The following is a 15,279-nucleotide window of genomic DNA, read 5'->3' as shown; positions in this document are numbered from 1 at the left end:
AAAAAATAAATAAATTAATTAATTAATTAATTAATTAATTTTAAAAAAGTATTATGTTCAGCCAAATCGAAAATCAGAGCAGAGGCATTGAAAATAAAGGTTGGATGGTCATATCCACTATTAAAAGAAGTTTCACATCTGCATTTTTGCTTTAGGGGAGAGTGATTTCTTGGGTCAGAGTTATTGGGGATACACAAGGAGAAGAAGTCCTAGGAGACCATAAAGACCATGGCAAAGTGGTCCAAATATCTGGTTCTGGCAGCAGCTGGGGGACAATACTGTAGAAGAGCAAACTACAAATTGCTGCCTGTTTTGTGAATAAAGTTTTATTGGCACACAACTACACCCATTCATTTACATATTATGTATCGCTGAGTTTGTGCTGAAACAGCTGAGTTGAGTCTTTGCAAAAGGGACGATATGGTCTGCGAAGTCCCAAATATTTACTATCTGGCCCTTTACGGAGAAAGTTTGCTGACCCCTGCTGTGTAACACCAGTACTACAGTCTGGATATCTCCATTTAGATGTCCCACAGACAAATCTAACTCAGCAGGTATAAAAATGCATGCATCTCCATAAACTTGTTCCAGCTTCAGTGTTCCCACTCTCGATTAATGGCACTACTGTCCACCAATTCCCCCAAAAGAGAAGCCTCCCTCCCTTTAACCCTCTCACCCTATATATTACTTCACTTCCCACCCATCACCACATCCTGCCAATTCTACCTCCTCACTATATTTTGAATCTGAGCACATCTCTCCATTTCCACTGCCATTACCTTAGTCTGAGTCACGATCGTTTTGTACAACATTGACAACAGCTTTCTAACTGGTCTTCCTGCCCCTAGTTTTGCCCACCCTCTGCCCCCAGTCCATTTTCTACTCAATAACCATAAGGATCTTTCTAATGTCCAAATCTGATTCTGGCACATGCATAATGATATGTGCAGCTAAGATTTAATGATCCCTTACTATGTGCTAGACATAGTTCTAAGTGCTTCATGTATAGTAACTGATCTTAATCCTCACGTGAATCCTATATGGCAGATGCTATTATTAACTCCATTCTTTAGATGAAGACTTTGAAGAACAGAGAGAACCAGTGCAGTCTAGCTCAAGTGTCTATAGTCTTAACTACTCTACTATACTGCCCTACACACACACACACACACACACACACACACACAAACCTATCATTTATGGCTTCTCATTGCTCTTAAAATGAGTCATACTATTTATAATGGCCAAAGACTATCATTTTTTTTTTGAGTTGTGTAGCCCTTTATTAGTGACTAAAATAGAAGGTATCTGTTGTACAACACGGGTAGTAATTGACTCTAACTGGAGATTTTTATATTCTAATACAGATCATTTATAAATGCAATTTCTTTATTAAAAAGCTTCCACCCTTTTTGTTTGTTTGTGTACAATTTGCAAAACTATTCTGAAAGTGGAGTATATGTGCACAAGTCTGCAAAGAGTGCAAATTCAGGATATGGTAAATGCTTTACAAGTTACTTTCCAAAAACTGACTGCCACAACTGTTCCAGAGACTATCATTTTGATCTTCTGCAACCCCTGCCTACCTCTCCAGCCTCACCTCTTGCCATCCACAGCCTTGCAGCTCAAGCAGCCGTCTCCCCAGACTGCTCTACCTCCCCATACCAGTCCTGCTCTTTTTCACCTCCATGCCTTTAGTCATGTTATCCCCGCTACTTTGGCTGTTTACTCTCTTCCCGTCTCCCTCACTACACCTAACCAGCTTCTACACATCCTTTAATGCTCCACTCAGGTCTCACCTGCTCCAGGAAGCCTTTGCAGAGCAGTCCAAATTTGCCCTTCCTTTGTGCTCCCATTATGCCTTGTTTTCCTATCCATTACCAGGCTGTTTCGTAACTGCCTTTTTATATATGTGTCTCCCTCACTAGACTGTGTGCTCCCAGTGCTTCTCCCATTGCATCCAAATATTTCGCTTTACCCTTCTACTTTTCTATACTTTTTTTTTCTAGGACCTTTTCGTCCCAGCCTTTGGCATAAGCTATAATGCCAAGAAGAGTAGAAAGGGACTGTATAGGATTTTGTCTTTTTGTGTGTAAATGTGTGAAAAGGAGATGTGAGGACATAAGGGGGATCATGAACATCTTTGGAGAAAATGAGATCACATGATAAAAAGACTTTAGAGCTTTTTTTTTTTTTTTGTCATCTAGTAATAGTAAACTGCTTTAGGGTAGGCTAGTCCCTAAAATGGATAATGGCTCAAGCACAATAGAATTATCTCAGTCATGTAACTGTCCAAGACACATATTCTTGGTCAACGAGATAGTTCTCCTCCACATGGTCACTGAAGGACACGGCCTGACAGAAGCCCCTAGGCCACCCTGAGTTACCACACCCCACTCAGCAAGAAGGGGGAGAGAACATGGAGGAGCACCCATGGGGGACATATATAGTCCAGGCCTAGAGGTGCCACTCATCATTCCTCCTCACATTCCATTATTGAGAACTTGGTCATGTGGCCACGCCTCACTGCAAGGGAGCCTGGGAGATGTAGTCCAGCCTGTGCTCAAGGAAGAGAAGAATGGTTTTGGTGGGAAGCTAGTGACCTTCACAGATATACTGACAGTAAAATTGGGCTAGTGTACCTTGGGTGTTAGGTAAATGATGGAAGAATTTTATTTCCTTTGTACTAGTAAGCTGTATGGTGCAGTGCTGTTTAACCTTTCCCATGGGAAGCTGGAGTAATCAGATAGAGGCAATATTTAAAATCATTGCTGACAGTTAAGCTCCCTATTGAGTTGCTTACCAGGAAGTAGCAGCCGGAGGGTGACTTGCAATGCTGATGATCTCTTAACTATTAATCACTGACACTTTGTAGATTGCCTTTAAGTAAAATCCCAGCTGAGTTAGATACTGTCTTATAATATTGGCCCCCAAATAGCTTTGCCTCCTTTGCATGTCTAGACTAGAGAGCGTGTTAAATAAACGGCAAAGTAGCAACCTGATTCTTTGCTAGCCAACCAAGAGGTGCTCAGAACCAAAAGGGAAAAAAGAAAACATCAAAAAGGGAACTCATTTCCATTCCAAACCACAGCCACAGGCATGAGCTTATTTGCTGCCAGTTTGTGTTTGCCCAAAGTACACATTTGTTGATGACCTCATGTAAGCTAGGGGAATGAGTAAAAGTGAATCCATTTGAAATGAAACATCCCCATGATTCTCTACTAAGAGGCATGTACATTCCCAGGAGAACTTTGTAAAACAGCTGCCCAGGCTCTACTCCCCAGGGAGGCTCATTTAGTCAGCCTGTGGTGTGACTTGGGAATTGGGATTTTTTTTTCGTGTTCCCTGGATGATTCTGATGCAGAGCCAGGTTCGGGGAAGCATCTCCCTAACACAGTGGGAGGGGGAATAGGGGGCCATGCCAAAGCACAAACCAGAGTGATTGATTTTGTTTAATGTATGAAACAAACAATCAACCCTAAGGAAGATCTAGTCTCCTAGCTTGACATGTAGAGCTGTCTCTGAGGTTAGACCCACGCGTGGGAGCCTGGAGATCAGGCCTCCTCTGGGGATTGGCCGTGCAGCTGGCTGTAAACTAGGAGAGCTATTATGAATGTAGACTTCCACCTGAACATCCCAGATGCCTGACTTGTTCTCTTCTTTTCCCAGTTTGTGGCCCAGCCCAACTGCCAACAGTTGCTTGCCACTCTGTGGTACGATGGCTTCCCTGGATGGCGGCGGAAACACTGGGTAGTCAAGCTTCTGACGTGCATGACCATTGGGTTCCTGTTTCCCATGCTGTCTATTGCTTATCTGATCTCACCCAGGAGCAACCTTGGGCTGTTCATCAAGAAACCCTTTATCAAGTTTATCTGCCACACAGCGTCATATCTGACCTTCCTCTTCATGCTTCTCCTGGCTTCTCAGCACATCATCAGGACGGACCTCCATGTGCAGGGGCCTCCCCCGACTGTAGTGGAATGGATGATATTGCCTTGGGTTCTCGGTGAGTCAAAGAGACCAGGAGCTATGGCCAGACTGCCTGCTGGTCCTGTCTAAAGAAACTACTGGAATAGGCAGTTGGACTGGCCCTGAACTAGGGCGCCTTCCCTCTGTGCAGTGGGGTAGTCCTTTGTTGGGAGTGTCAGAAATGTGGTTCCTTCTTCCCCAGGCCCTGGCCGCTCAGCACCACAGGGTTCACCGTGAGAGTGACAGTGTCCCCAAGGCTTGTTTCAGCTAACCTAACGTCATCAAGGACAAGGAAGTTGTCCGTCAGTTGATTTAGAGGGAAAGCCAAGTGTTAAGTCAGGACAGGCTCAGGTAAGCCAGGCAGGGCAAGTGCGGCTCAGTCTATTCAATGCCTCCTTTCCCATAACTGGGGTTGGGGGGGAGGGGTGGCACTTGGATCTGCTGCTTTCTTGCGACTACTCCACACAATCCCAGTACTTATTCAGGGTCCACATCCTATTTGGATACTGATTTCACAACCAGGAGGGAAACCTTGGGAAATCCACACAGTTCATGGTTAAAGCAGCCTTACCAGAAGCCTGCAGGTATAATTCCATTGCACTGGACCCTCCAATGCATTGCCATCCTCCAAGTCCTTGCTGCTCGAACTGTGGTCCCCAAACCAGCAACGTCAGCATCATCTGGGGACCTGTGAGACATGCAGAATCTCAAGTCTCACCCTGGGTCTGTGGAATCAGAATCTGCATGATCCCCGGTCGATTCGCACGTATTTTAAAGTCTGAGACTCACTGCTTTAGACCACAGCCATACCTTTTACTGCTTTCCACATTCCAAGGCTAAAGAAACATCTATGCCATCAGGCAGAATTCCATGAAACCCACACGCAATGAGAGGAGAGAGGAGAAAAGAGGATTCTAAATTATTCTGGGTCCCATAGCCTAGCTTCAGTCCCAACATCCAGTACTTTGGACCACGGCCAGCTTTTGCTCACCTCAAAACTCATTGAGAAGTTTTCCCTCTAGCACATAGTGGAAACTAAGGACTATGGGATAATATTGACCTAAATAATTCATTGATGAAATTACCCCTACTCTAAAATGGGAACAGGGTAGAATCAGACGCCCTGAATTGCAACAACATTCCAGTAACTGTGGTAACAATGTAAAAGTGAGTAGTATCCAGAAAATTATAACATACAGGCATCTTTAGGTAAAGCCTATCCTTGGCAAGTTCAAGACAGGAAGATGAGGTAGTAAAGAAAGAAGAAAGTTATTACTATCTCTAGGGGCTCCACTGACCCCCAATTCATTCATTGATTTCCTCTTTCTTCATTTGGGGGAATCCTGCTATGATGTCTAGTCTGACGCTGTGAAGAAATAAACCTTTTGCCTCCATTCTTCAGGTTTCATTTGGGGGGAGATTAAGGAAATGTGGGATGGTGGATTTACTGAATACATCCATGATTGGTGGAACCTGATGGATTTTGCAATGAACTCACTCTACCTGGCAACTATTTCCTTGAAGATCGTGGCCTATGTCAAGGTAACTTGGAACGTTCGCCATTTTTCTTAAACAATGATTTTGGTTACATTAAGCTTTAGCTGTGGGAGCATAAAAAGTTTAGGAGGAGGGGCTTCCCGGGTGGCGCAGTGGTTGAGAATCTGCCTGCCAAGCAGGGGACACGGGTTCGAGCCCTGGTCTGGGAAGATCCCACATGCCGCGGAGCAACTAAGCCCGTGCGCCACAACTGCTGAGCCTGTGCGTCTGGAGCCTGTGCTCCGCAACAAGAGAGGCCGCGATAGTGAGAGGCCCGCACACCGCGATGAAGAGTGGCCCCCAATTGCCGCAACTAGAGAAAGCCCTCGCACAGAAACGAAGACCCAAGACAGCCATAAATAAATAAATAATGCCCATTAAAAAAAAAGTTTAGAAGGAAAGTGCTGATGACAGTTCAGTCCATGCGGAAAAGTACCATAAAACAGACATTCTTTCAGTGGTTTGTAAGCAGTGTCCACCTAACCAAAGAAAGTGGAGAATGGAGCAATTTGCAAATGAATTCTTAGCTTCTTCAACTCTGACAGTCACCCATCTCAGTTAGCGTTTACGTCCTCTCTACAATGTCCTCGCCAAGAAGATGGCCCACTGATGCTTGCACAGGGCAGAGACTAGGAAAGTCACTGAATTTCCAGAAGCCTCTCTCAATACTTGTCACTTCATTAAAAAGTGCTACTTTGTATTTTTCTAATAGTATTCTCCCTGTGACACATCCATTAGTAATCCTTCCTCCCTGTAGGGTCAAATAGAACAAGGCTGTTCCTTCTCCACAAAGTGCTTCCAATATGAAGTCATCTCTCCCTAACCCGCTGAGTTGTCTCTTCTCAGAGCTAAATATGCACACTTCCCTCAAGTGTTCTTCATAGGATAGGGAGCAGAGCCCTAGAATCACATCACTTCCACCACCAGGATGATCATTCAAGCTGTTATGAATCCCGCCTTTCGAGTATCACCCAACTTATGTCTCTCTACGAATCTAGATAACACACACACACACACACACACACACACACCCCACCTTGATGTTGTCCCTGCACAAGGTACAGCCTGAATTATCCTGAAAAATAGCTTCATGTCCAGCACCTCATGCTGGGTAGTCACAGGCTCTGAGTTCGAGTTTGGTGCTCATTAGATAATGGAATGGCTGTGCTCCCTATACCCTGAATTGAACTGCTCCAGTGTGAGAAAGGCTGACAACTCCATCTCCAAGACTGTCTAGTCAGTCATGCTTTTTGGCACTAAATCCCACATGAAGGAGTTTTAGAATGGGAATATGGCTGTCCCCCAAATCGCCAACTTAGTTTATTTTTATATCCCTAATATGCATATTGCATAAATTTTAAGACCTTTGGAGTTAGTTACATGGAGCGTGAATATTGAATGCAGTCCTGAAACATTTTTGAAAGCCTAAGAGTATGCTTTCACTTGTGGTGATCGTTTAACACATACTTACAACTTCATTACAAGAAAAAGCTGGTAAGGAAAATGTTTGAATCTCTGGTTAATGTGCCTGGATGAAATCCATGTCATTCTGGCACTCTGCTGACTAAGTAACACTGTTTGCCTAAAAAAAAAAATTTCTTCCTTTGGCAGTGGTATTTATATCCTGGAGGGACAACAAATTATCAATCTAGAAATTGGTGGGTTCTGCTTAAACAGGAAAGTTTAGAATAAATGATCAAAAGGATTAACCCTTGGGGATGTGAAAATGTGTCAACAGATGCCCAACATTAGTTAATCACATAACCTGTCCAATTTCACTGGCAAGCCTTCCAAGGACCAGATACTTCCCCACCATAGGCTGTAAGGATAAATCAGCTCTACTAAACTGAGTAAATGCCCCTCAACTGACATTTAACCCAAAAAGAGACATTTGCCAAGAAGTTGGAGTCCTTCTCAAGAAAGGAGAAGTTACAAAGCAAGACATTCCACATGCAGACTGGATTTTCATTGAGAAATTATCAATGGGCAGTCTGGTCCACTCTTGCACAGAGGCACACCAGTCTGAAATGAACTTCTCCAAGTAGGCTGAGCCAACCTCTATGAGGTAAAGACACAGGGCTGGTCCCCAGGCCCTTTGAAATATTTCAGATCACCATTGTACTGAGGCAGTACAGAAGCACCATGGCATAAACTGGCCTTAAGAAGATCCTTCATTAGAGTGAAAAACTAGTCAACAGTATATATACTCCACCTCACATTATTTTGCTTTTGAGTTCACCCCCCTTTGAAAAGCGTAGAGGCCAATTTTCAAGCTGCATTCCACCACAAAGAATATAAGAAAAATCACCTGCCTCCCAATATCACTAACTCAAGAGTCAGGAAACGTAAATGTAATCCCTGCTCTGATATTTATGAGCTCGATTAGCTGGATTACCACAGGCCATCCTTCTACCTCTCTGAGCCTCAGACACTGCCTCTGAAAAATAAAACTGGACTAGATCAATGGATTTCAAGCTTTGAATTGTTTTCCATGGAACCACATCTTGAAATTAAAACTTATGCAGAGCTTCAATACATTAAGGAGCTCAAAGGAATGAATTTGAATCGAGGAATGAATCTTCCAGGCGTTTGATCAGGGGTCAGCAAACTATGATCTGCAGGCCAGATCGGGGCCACTGCCACCTCTGTTTGTTTATGTATTGCCTGTTAGTTCTAGAAGGAAAGAGTTGAGTAGTTGCCGCAGGGACCATATAGTCCACAAAGCCAAAACTACGTACTATCTGGCCCTTGTCAGAAAAAGTCTGCTGACCTCTACGTAGGCTAAACGAGCTCCAAGTTTATTCCCTGCTATCGTATTCTATAATATCTTTCTCCAAAAATATACATGCAAAGCATAGATTTGCCACGAGAATCACCTTTCACACTTTTGACTGGCCTGCAAATCCAAACTCACCAGCCCATGGGCAGAAGACTTCCCTGGGGTTACAGGTGTGCCTGTGGAGAGAGAAAACCCTCAATTATGAGCTATGCATGTTCCAGTTGAGAGTACCTAGTTTTAAAATATAGGTCTGTTTTGTTATCAGCAAAGAATCTGCATCTTTCACATAGACCACCAAACCTGTAAAGGCCTATCTAACATATGTGCTGTGATATCAACTATCATATATGTGATATTTAACGGAAATAGTGCTAGACTGAGTGTGCAGAGACCTGAGTTTTGGTCCTGGCTCTGCCACCAACTTGCTGTGTGACCTTAAGCAACTCACTCTGCCTCTCTGGATTTCAGCTCCTCCACTCGTAAAACAGGCATAACAATGTCCACCCCTCACAACGATGCAGCAAATGTTTTCTTTAGAAAGAAAAACAGAGAGATACAAGATTTGGCCAAGAGTGTGTAAAACCAATGGGCCACCCCAAGTCTATCTGAAACAGAAGCAAGTTTTCTCCAAACTCCTCTGACAGTGAAGAATATTGGATACACACAATGATTTTAACAACACCAGTTTCCTCAGTTGTTGGAAGCGAAGCACATTTTAGAAATGCTAACAATATAATTTGGCCCTCGATGCAACATTTTCTCCGGAAAGTTGTTTACATTTAGTCCTGAGAAATTGTGATATTTAGATGAGTGCTCAAGTCAATATGCTTCAGATTGAATTCCAGGCAAAATCTACTTCTGTCTTGGGGAAGGTAAAAAGCAATTTCTTATATTTCCATAACACCTCCCCTTATGGAGTACACAGACGCTCACATATGGATACATAATCACAGACATGTGCAGTGGGTAGGAGTAGATATTATCCTCATTCTCTGGTGAAACTGAGAGAGGGAGAGAGGCAGTTTTAAGCGACAAAGCCCAAACTGGAGCTCAGGTCTCACGTCGAAGCCATCTTTCCACAAGGCGACCTCTAATGTTCCAGGAGCTGAAAGCTCAGGCAAGACTGAAAAATGGGCAGCCAACCCCAGAAACCCTGGCTCTTCCCCTCCTTCAACCCCCTGGTTCTTCATCTGTGCTAGAGGGACATTGCAACTTGTAAGACTGTCAAAGGAACAATAAAATACATCCATACACCACTGTGCGGGCAGTACTAAATTTACTACCTGGAAGGTTGACGTGCCATTTGTCATAGTATGGGAGAAAAGAGTATTGGCAGAAAACTCTGAGTAATGACCCTCTAAGGATGCTCTATCAGCCCCAAACTGCAGTCAGCAGGGAAGTCAAGATGAACACTGCACACTGAGGAGACTGAACCTGTCGCTTGTCCTTCAGTAACTACAAGTCATCTGCGGTGCTCAGAACAAAATGGGGGATTGGGTAGGAAAGTTGATGTGAAATCTCATTAGGAAGCAGAGTAATCTGGGCATACCTGTGGCTCTGTTCCAGGGACACTTCCCAACAATCTGGTCAACTCACACTTCAAAAATGGCTGTTGATAAACTACAGGTGGTTACTCCAGATAATTGCTCTGAAATTCATTTTTCTACATCTGTGTGCTGGGTATATATTTCGATGAGAGTGGGAGGAAGAGCGTTTAATAGCATCATGTATTGATTGGGTGGGAAAAAAAAGACAAATAGTGCCAACCACGGGGGCAGCTGTTGTATCAATGAATGCTTGATGCTTACTTTCGTGGCTTTATTTGGGTGCAGAAGGGAGGAAAGAGGGGAAAGTTTTCTAAATGCTCGCTCTACCTCTCATCTTGTGCACTTGTTGTTTCTTCCAGTATAATGGTTCTCGTCCAAGGGAAGAATGGGAAATGTGGCACCCGACTCTGATTGCAGAAGCTCTCTTTGCGATATCCAACATTTTAAGTTCGTTGCGTCTCATATCCCTCTTCACAGCCAACTCCCACTTAGGGCCTCTGCAGATCTCTTTGGGGCGCATGCTGCTTGATATCCTGAAATTCCTCTTTATCTACTGCCTGGTACTGCTGGCTTTTGCCAATGGATTGAACCAGCTTTACTTTTATTATGAGACCAGAGCAATCGATGAGCCCAACAACTGCAAGGGGATCCGATGCGAGAAACAGAACAATGCCTTCTCCACGTAAGACTCCCCCCTTTCCTCTTCTGCCTTTTGTCTGCTTTCTCCTTCTTTGCCCTATTTTCCATCCACAGCTTCATTGCTGCCCCTTGACAGTGCATGCAGAGCTCACTTATGGATCAACCCGAAGGGTCTGAAGTGGAGGAAGGTTCTTCCCTCCCTCCAGGGGACCAGGACAGGAAGTAGAGTTAGGTGAGGGAGGAAAGAGACAAACACACACGGGCTCCCAGGAACTCACCTAAAGGGTTAGTTCTGAACTATTTTGGTCACATCCCATATTTTTAAAGGAATTCATGGGAAGGGGTAAATAATTCCTCGCTCAAAAAAGCATCACTAACCAAGGAAATGAAACGGCAAGGCTATACCTCTCAACAAGTGATTGCCGAGGCGAATGTAACTGTTCTGAATCAAGAACAAAGAAAAAGGGAGAGTGCAACGTTATCTGAATGCACCTTGTGATACTGTGATTAATAATAAGAAATATGTATTTGGTCTTTGTCCCCATTTCTGGCACAGAGCTCCTAAAAGCCTTGGAATTTCCTAAGTGATGAGAACAACAGAGGTGTCTTTGGCTGTGTTAACAAAGTGACTTTTGGACCTCACCTAAGGATGGGGGCCGGTTACCCCCATGTGATTAGAGGGTTGGAACTTTCAGTCTCACCCCTCCACCTTCAAGGGAGGGGAGAGGGACTGGAGATTGAGTTCAATCACCAATGGCCAATGATTTAATCAACCCTGACTATGTAATGAACCCTCCATAAAAACCCAAAAGGACAGAGTTCGGAGAGTTTCCAGGCTGGTGAGCACGTGGAGATTTGGGGAAAGTGGGTGATCAGAGAGGGCAGGGAAGCTCTGCAACCCCGCACATACCTTGCCATATGCATGTTCTATCTGGCTGTTCCTGAGTTGTATCCTTTTATAATAAACCAGTCATCTAGTCATTTAAATGTTTCTCTGAGTTTTGTGAGGTACTCAAAGCCAAGGAGAGGGCTGTGGGAAGCTCCGATCTATAGCCAGCTGGTCAGAAGCACAGGGGACAACCTGGACTTGTAATTAGCATCTGGGAATGGGGGAAAGGGGAGCAGTCTTGTGGGACTGAGCTCTTAATCCATGGAATCTGACGTTATCTTCCAGGAGTGTCAGAATTGAGTTGACCTGTAGGACACCCAACTGGTGTCAGAGAATTGGTGCTATGGGGGGAAAATATCTCCCCATACCCACAGGTTGGAATTGAGTTAAGACCGCTTAGGTGGTGTCAGAGCAATGGGATTTGCTAGAACAGCCCTGGCTCATGGAAACATGTGGTTTGGGAAGAGAAAAATAAATAAAAGGGCAGGGGGATGACGAATCTTTGATTCCTAGATGCAGAAGAGACAGGCTAAAAGTAAGATGAGAGTCAGCTCAACTTCTGGGGTTAAATTAAGGTTTCAGGTGGGCCAAAAGGCACCAAGCAGTGACTGGAAATGTCTCCTTTTCCCACTTGGGACACAGGAGACAGCTCAGGACTCTCCATCCATGAGTCCACTGCCTCTGGACCTATGGAACCCCTGTGCCTTTTCTTTGTAAACCCAACACCTACTTCTCTAGGACCTTTAAGCTTCCAGAATGGCTTTTATTTTCTCACAAATCACTGTTAGGGGAAACAGACAAGAGAAAGAAAATAAGCACATGTCAGGAAACGTGTTAGGTTCCAGAAGCAGTCCTGAGCTTACCCCGGACTCAGTGTCCTACACCTTGTCCATCTCCAGCCCCTGTTCTGGAGAGTGCCAGTCATCTGGTAATCACAGCACTTACCCCAAGGTCGTGAGAGATGCTTAGTCATTAAATTGAGATACAATTTTCCCCCTTAACTCTATAAACTAGGGCAGATCAATGGACTCAGACATTCTTGAAATGTGTTAAATAACAAAGGCCAGGGGAAAAAAAGGGTTTCTGCCTGACCCCAAGTTGCACCAATAGAGAGGGGAAAAAGCAATGCAATGTAGCCTACCCTTATTATTTGCCCCTAGCAGCATTTCCTAAAATGGATGACAAATAACCACAGTTCACAGGGATATGAATAGACATGAAAACAAGATCTCTGATCAAGTGAGTTTTGGAAATGCTAGGACAAATTTAAGGTTTCTCCACTGCAGGGCTTCTCAGAGACTTTCCATTGTGAATCTACAGTAAAGGGAGAGGTTTTTCCAAATGTATTGACCAAGATGCTATTCCCGTGAATAAAGTTTGGAAAATGTTGACTCGCCCCGTTGCCCATTTTATAGCACCCACCCCCTCCACTAGGCCACACGCCCTCCCTCTTCTCCCAGAACTCAGGGCAAAATCTTGGATGGGGAAACCAGACTTATGTGAAAGGGGAAAAGAGGCCAAAATGGGATGACAAAGAGATACTGCCATTTTGGTGAAGCCAACCAGGAGTGGACAAAGGCAACTGGTCACCTCGCTAGTGCCTCTTGACTAGGAACTGCTTCCTCTCCTGCATTAGTCTAGAGACAGAACTCACATCAACCTGTTTTCAATACAAAGAGTAATTTTGTAGTGGCTTGAGCACCAGGAGACTGTATCTGTTCCCATCAAAGCATTCGACAGAATTGCACACCTGAATGCAAGGTGCCTTCCAGGAGGCCAGGTCCCTGCCAATGACCCTCTCACGTGAATTCTGCTGAGGAAGTTTATGAAATGCCTCCTTGTAAGTCTGTAGTGATTATTAACACCCCTGTTGCCAACTGACATTTGCTCTCATCACTTGCCCAGCAGGGACAATTGACAAGAACGGGCACCTGTCGTACATGAAATTATATCTTGGGGTGTCAGGTATGAAGAAGCATTGTCATGCTGGGGGCAAATCAGCAGTAATGTTACCTTAACTTCCCTTCTAGGTGTTGATTTCTTTTTTCCTCCACAGAAGTCTGACTCAGATTTATGTTTTCCTTTAAATGCCTCAACTCAGGCATTTATAATACCTGCTAAAATACATGCTACTTAGAGCGTCAGAAAGACTCTGTTTTTAGAGAAGGGGAAAAGGGAGCTTGTTAACAGATCTCACGTAAACTATGGCATCTGCTTGCTGTCACCCTTTTCCTTCTGATTCTCCAGAGATGTCATTGCTATTCTTCAGCTTAAAAAAAGAAAAATTTTCCTGGGCACACAATTCAGGGGGACCTTGTTATCCTTGCTGACAACCACATGACAGTACTGTTGGTGGTTTGAGTTTAGTATTCAATACTGGAAGTACCAGGCCTTCATCCACTGTTGGCAATTGAGAAGGCATCCTTCTGCGGGCACGGGGCTTGGGAAGAAACAGGGCAGAAGTGGCAAAAAGCTAACTTGGTGGTGCTGCTTCTCCTTCTGAAGTCCTGACCCTCAACTCCAGATGCCTCCTGAACACACCTGGCTGTGCCGCAGGCCTCTCAAACACAACGTCCACAACTAAATTCCTCATCTCTATATCCCCACCCCAAACCCACTTCCCTCTTAATTCCTCATCTCATTCAATGACACCAGGCAGACTCCCAGGAGTCATCTGGGACTCTCCCCCTCTCCCCCAAGCAACACATCCTGTCTCACACTCAGCCCTGTCAGTTCTACTTCCTAAATATCCCTTAAATCCATCCTCTGTACACACACATACCCCACTGTCTTGGTTCAGGCCTAAACCATCTTTCCCCAAAACTGCTGGGTCTTAAGTGGTCTTAAGTGGTCTCCCTGCCTCCAGTCTTGTCTCCCCCACAAACAATTTCCCACCCATCACACAGAAGTTTCTAAATACTAGTCTTATCTTGTCGCCCCCTGGTCTCATGCCTGCCTGGGATCTGTATCTTCTCCAGCAGAAAATTCTCCTCTTTCCTATAGCTTACAGGGCCTGGGAATCTGGACCCCGCCTCTCCCGCCTCTCCCTCCTCTCCTCCATAGTCAACATCTTGCTCTTCCCAACTTCAGGAGAGCATCTCGGCCCTACAGGCCTTTGCATATGACACGCCACTCCCTCTGCCTGGAATGCCCATCCCCACCTGGCCAGCCTTTTCTTACCCGCTCCGACCCCACTCCCGGTTACAGGCTCCTTCTGTGTTTCCCATGGCATTCTAAGTCCATCTCCATTATAATAGATAACCTATAATAATAAAGGTACTAGTAATAATAATAATGTAATAGATAACATATTTTAATCATTTGTTGTCTCTCTTACCCACCAGACTGAGACCCCCATTTTAGAGGCCTTGCTCCTACCATAAAGGGGTTAAACATGCCCATTGAACAACTGAATGAAAGGATGAATTCTAGTAGCAATCCTATCTTTAATTCTAGAAGATTCACTTCTGCTTCTGCCCCCCTCACATGGCTGAAGTATCTAGCCAGCTCTGTCACTCTACTGATCCACTTTGAACTTGCTGTCAGCGAAAACCCTTGGCCTTTCTCCTACCTCCCTCATCCTGTACGTGGGCACTTGGCCAGAGAACAAAGCTCTACACTGATCCCTACTGAACTTCATCTTGTTAGTTCCAGCCCCTTGCTCCAAGCTGTTGAAATCTTGCTGAATCTTGATTCTGTCGTCCACTCTATTAGCTGTCTCTCCCCGTCTTGTATCGTCTGAAGATCTAAAAAGCTTGCCACCTATTCTCATCCAAAGCATTGATAAAACTGTCATTCAGGCTTGGTATTCGCTGGGTGGAATATTGGGTGGCTATTAAAATTACATTTATGAAATGTGTGATTTTTAACACATTTTTGACGGGAGACGTATTACGGCCCCAGGTGTTAGTTTCTGCAAA

General features: G+C 44.5%; 1 protein-coding gene across 1 annotated transcript in view; it reads left to right on the top strand.

Moving 5' to 3' along the window:
• TRPC5 (transient receptor potential cation channel subfamily C member 5) overlaps positions 1-15,279 on the top strand; it is a 138,480-nt gene that overhangs the window by 79,348 nt on the left and 43,853 nt on the right. The window contains exons 3-5 of the mRNA XM_036839958.1: positions 3,670-4,006; positions 5,372-5,511; positions 10,191-10,513. Coding sequence (XP_036695853.1) covers positions 3,670-4,006; positions 5,372-5,511; positions 10,191-10,513 — 800 coding nt within the window. The remainder of the gene's footprint in view (positions 1-3,669; positions 4,007-5,371; positions 5,512-10,190; positions 10,514-15,279) is intronic.

The sequence above is a fragment of the Balaenoptera musculus genome, chromosome X, assembly GCF_009873245.2.
Source record: "Balaenoptera musculus isolate JJ_BM4_2016_0621 chromosome X, mBalMus1.pri.v3, whole genome shotgun sequence".
NCBI classification, from domain to species: domain Eukaryota; kingdom Metazoa; phylum Chordata; class Mammalia; order Artiodactyla; family Balaenopteridae; genus Balaenoptera; species Balaenoptera musculus.
Note: the sequence above shows the minus strand (reverse complement) of the source record. Positions and strands in the feature narration are given on the sequence as shown.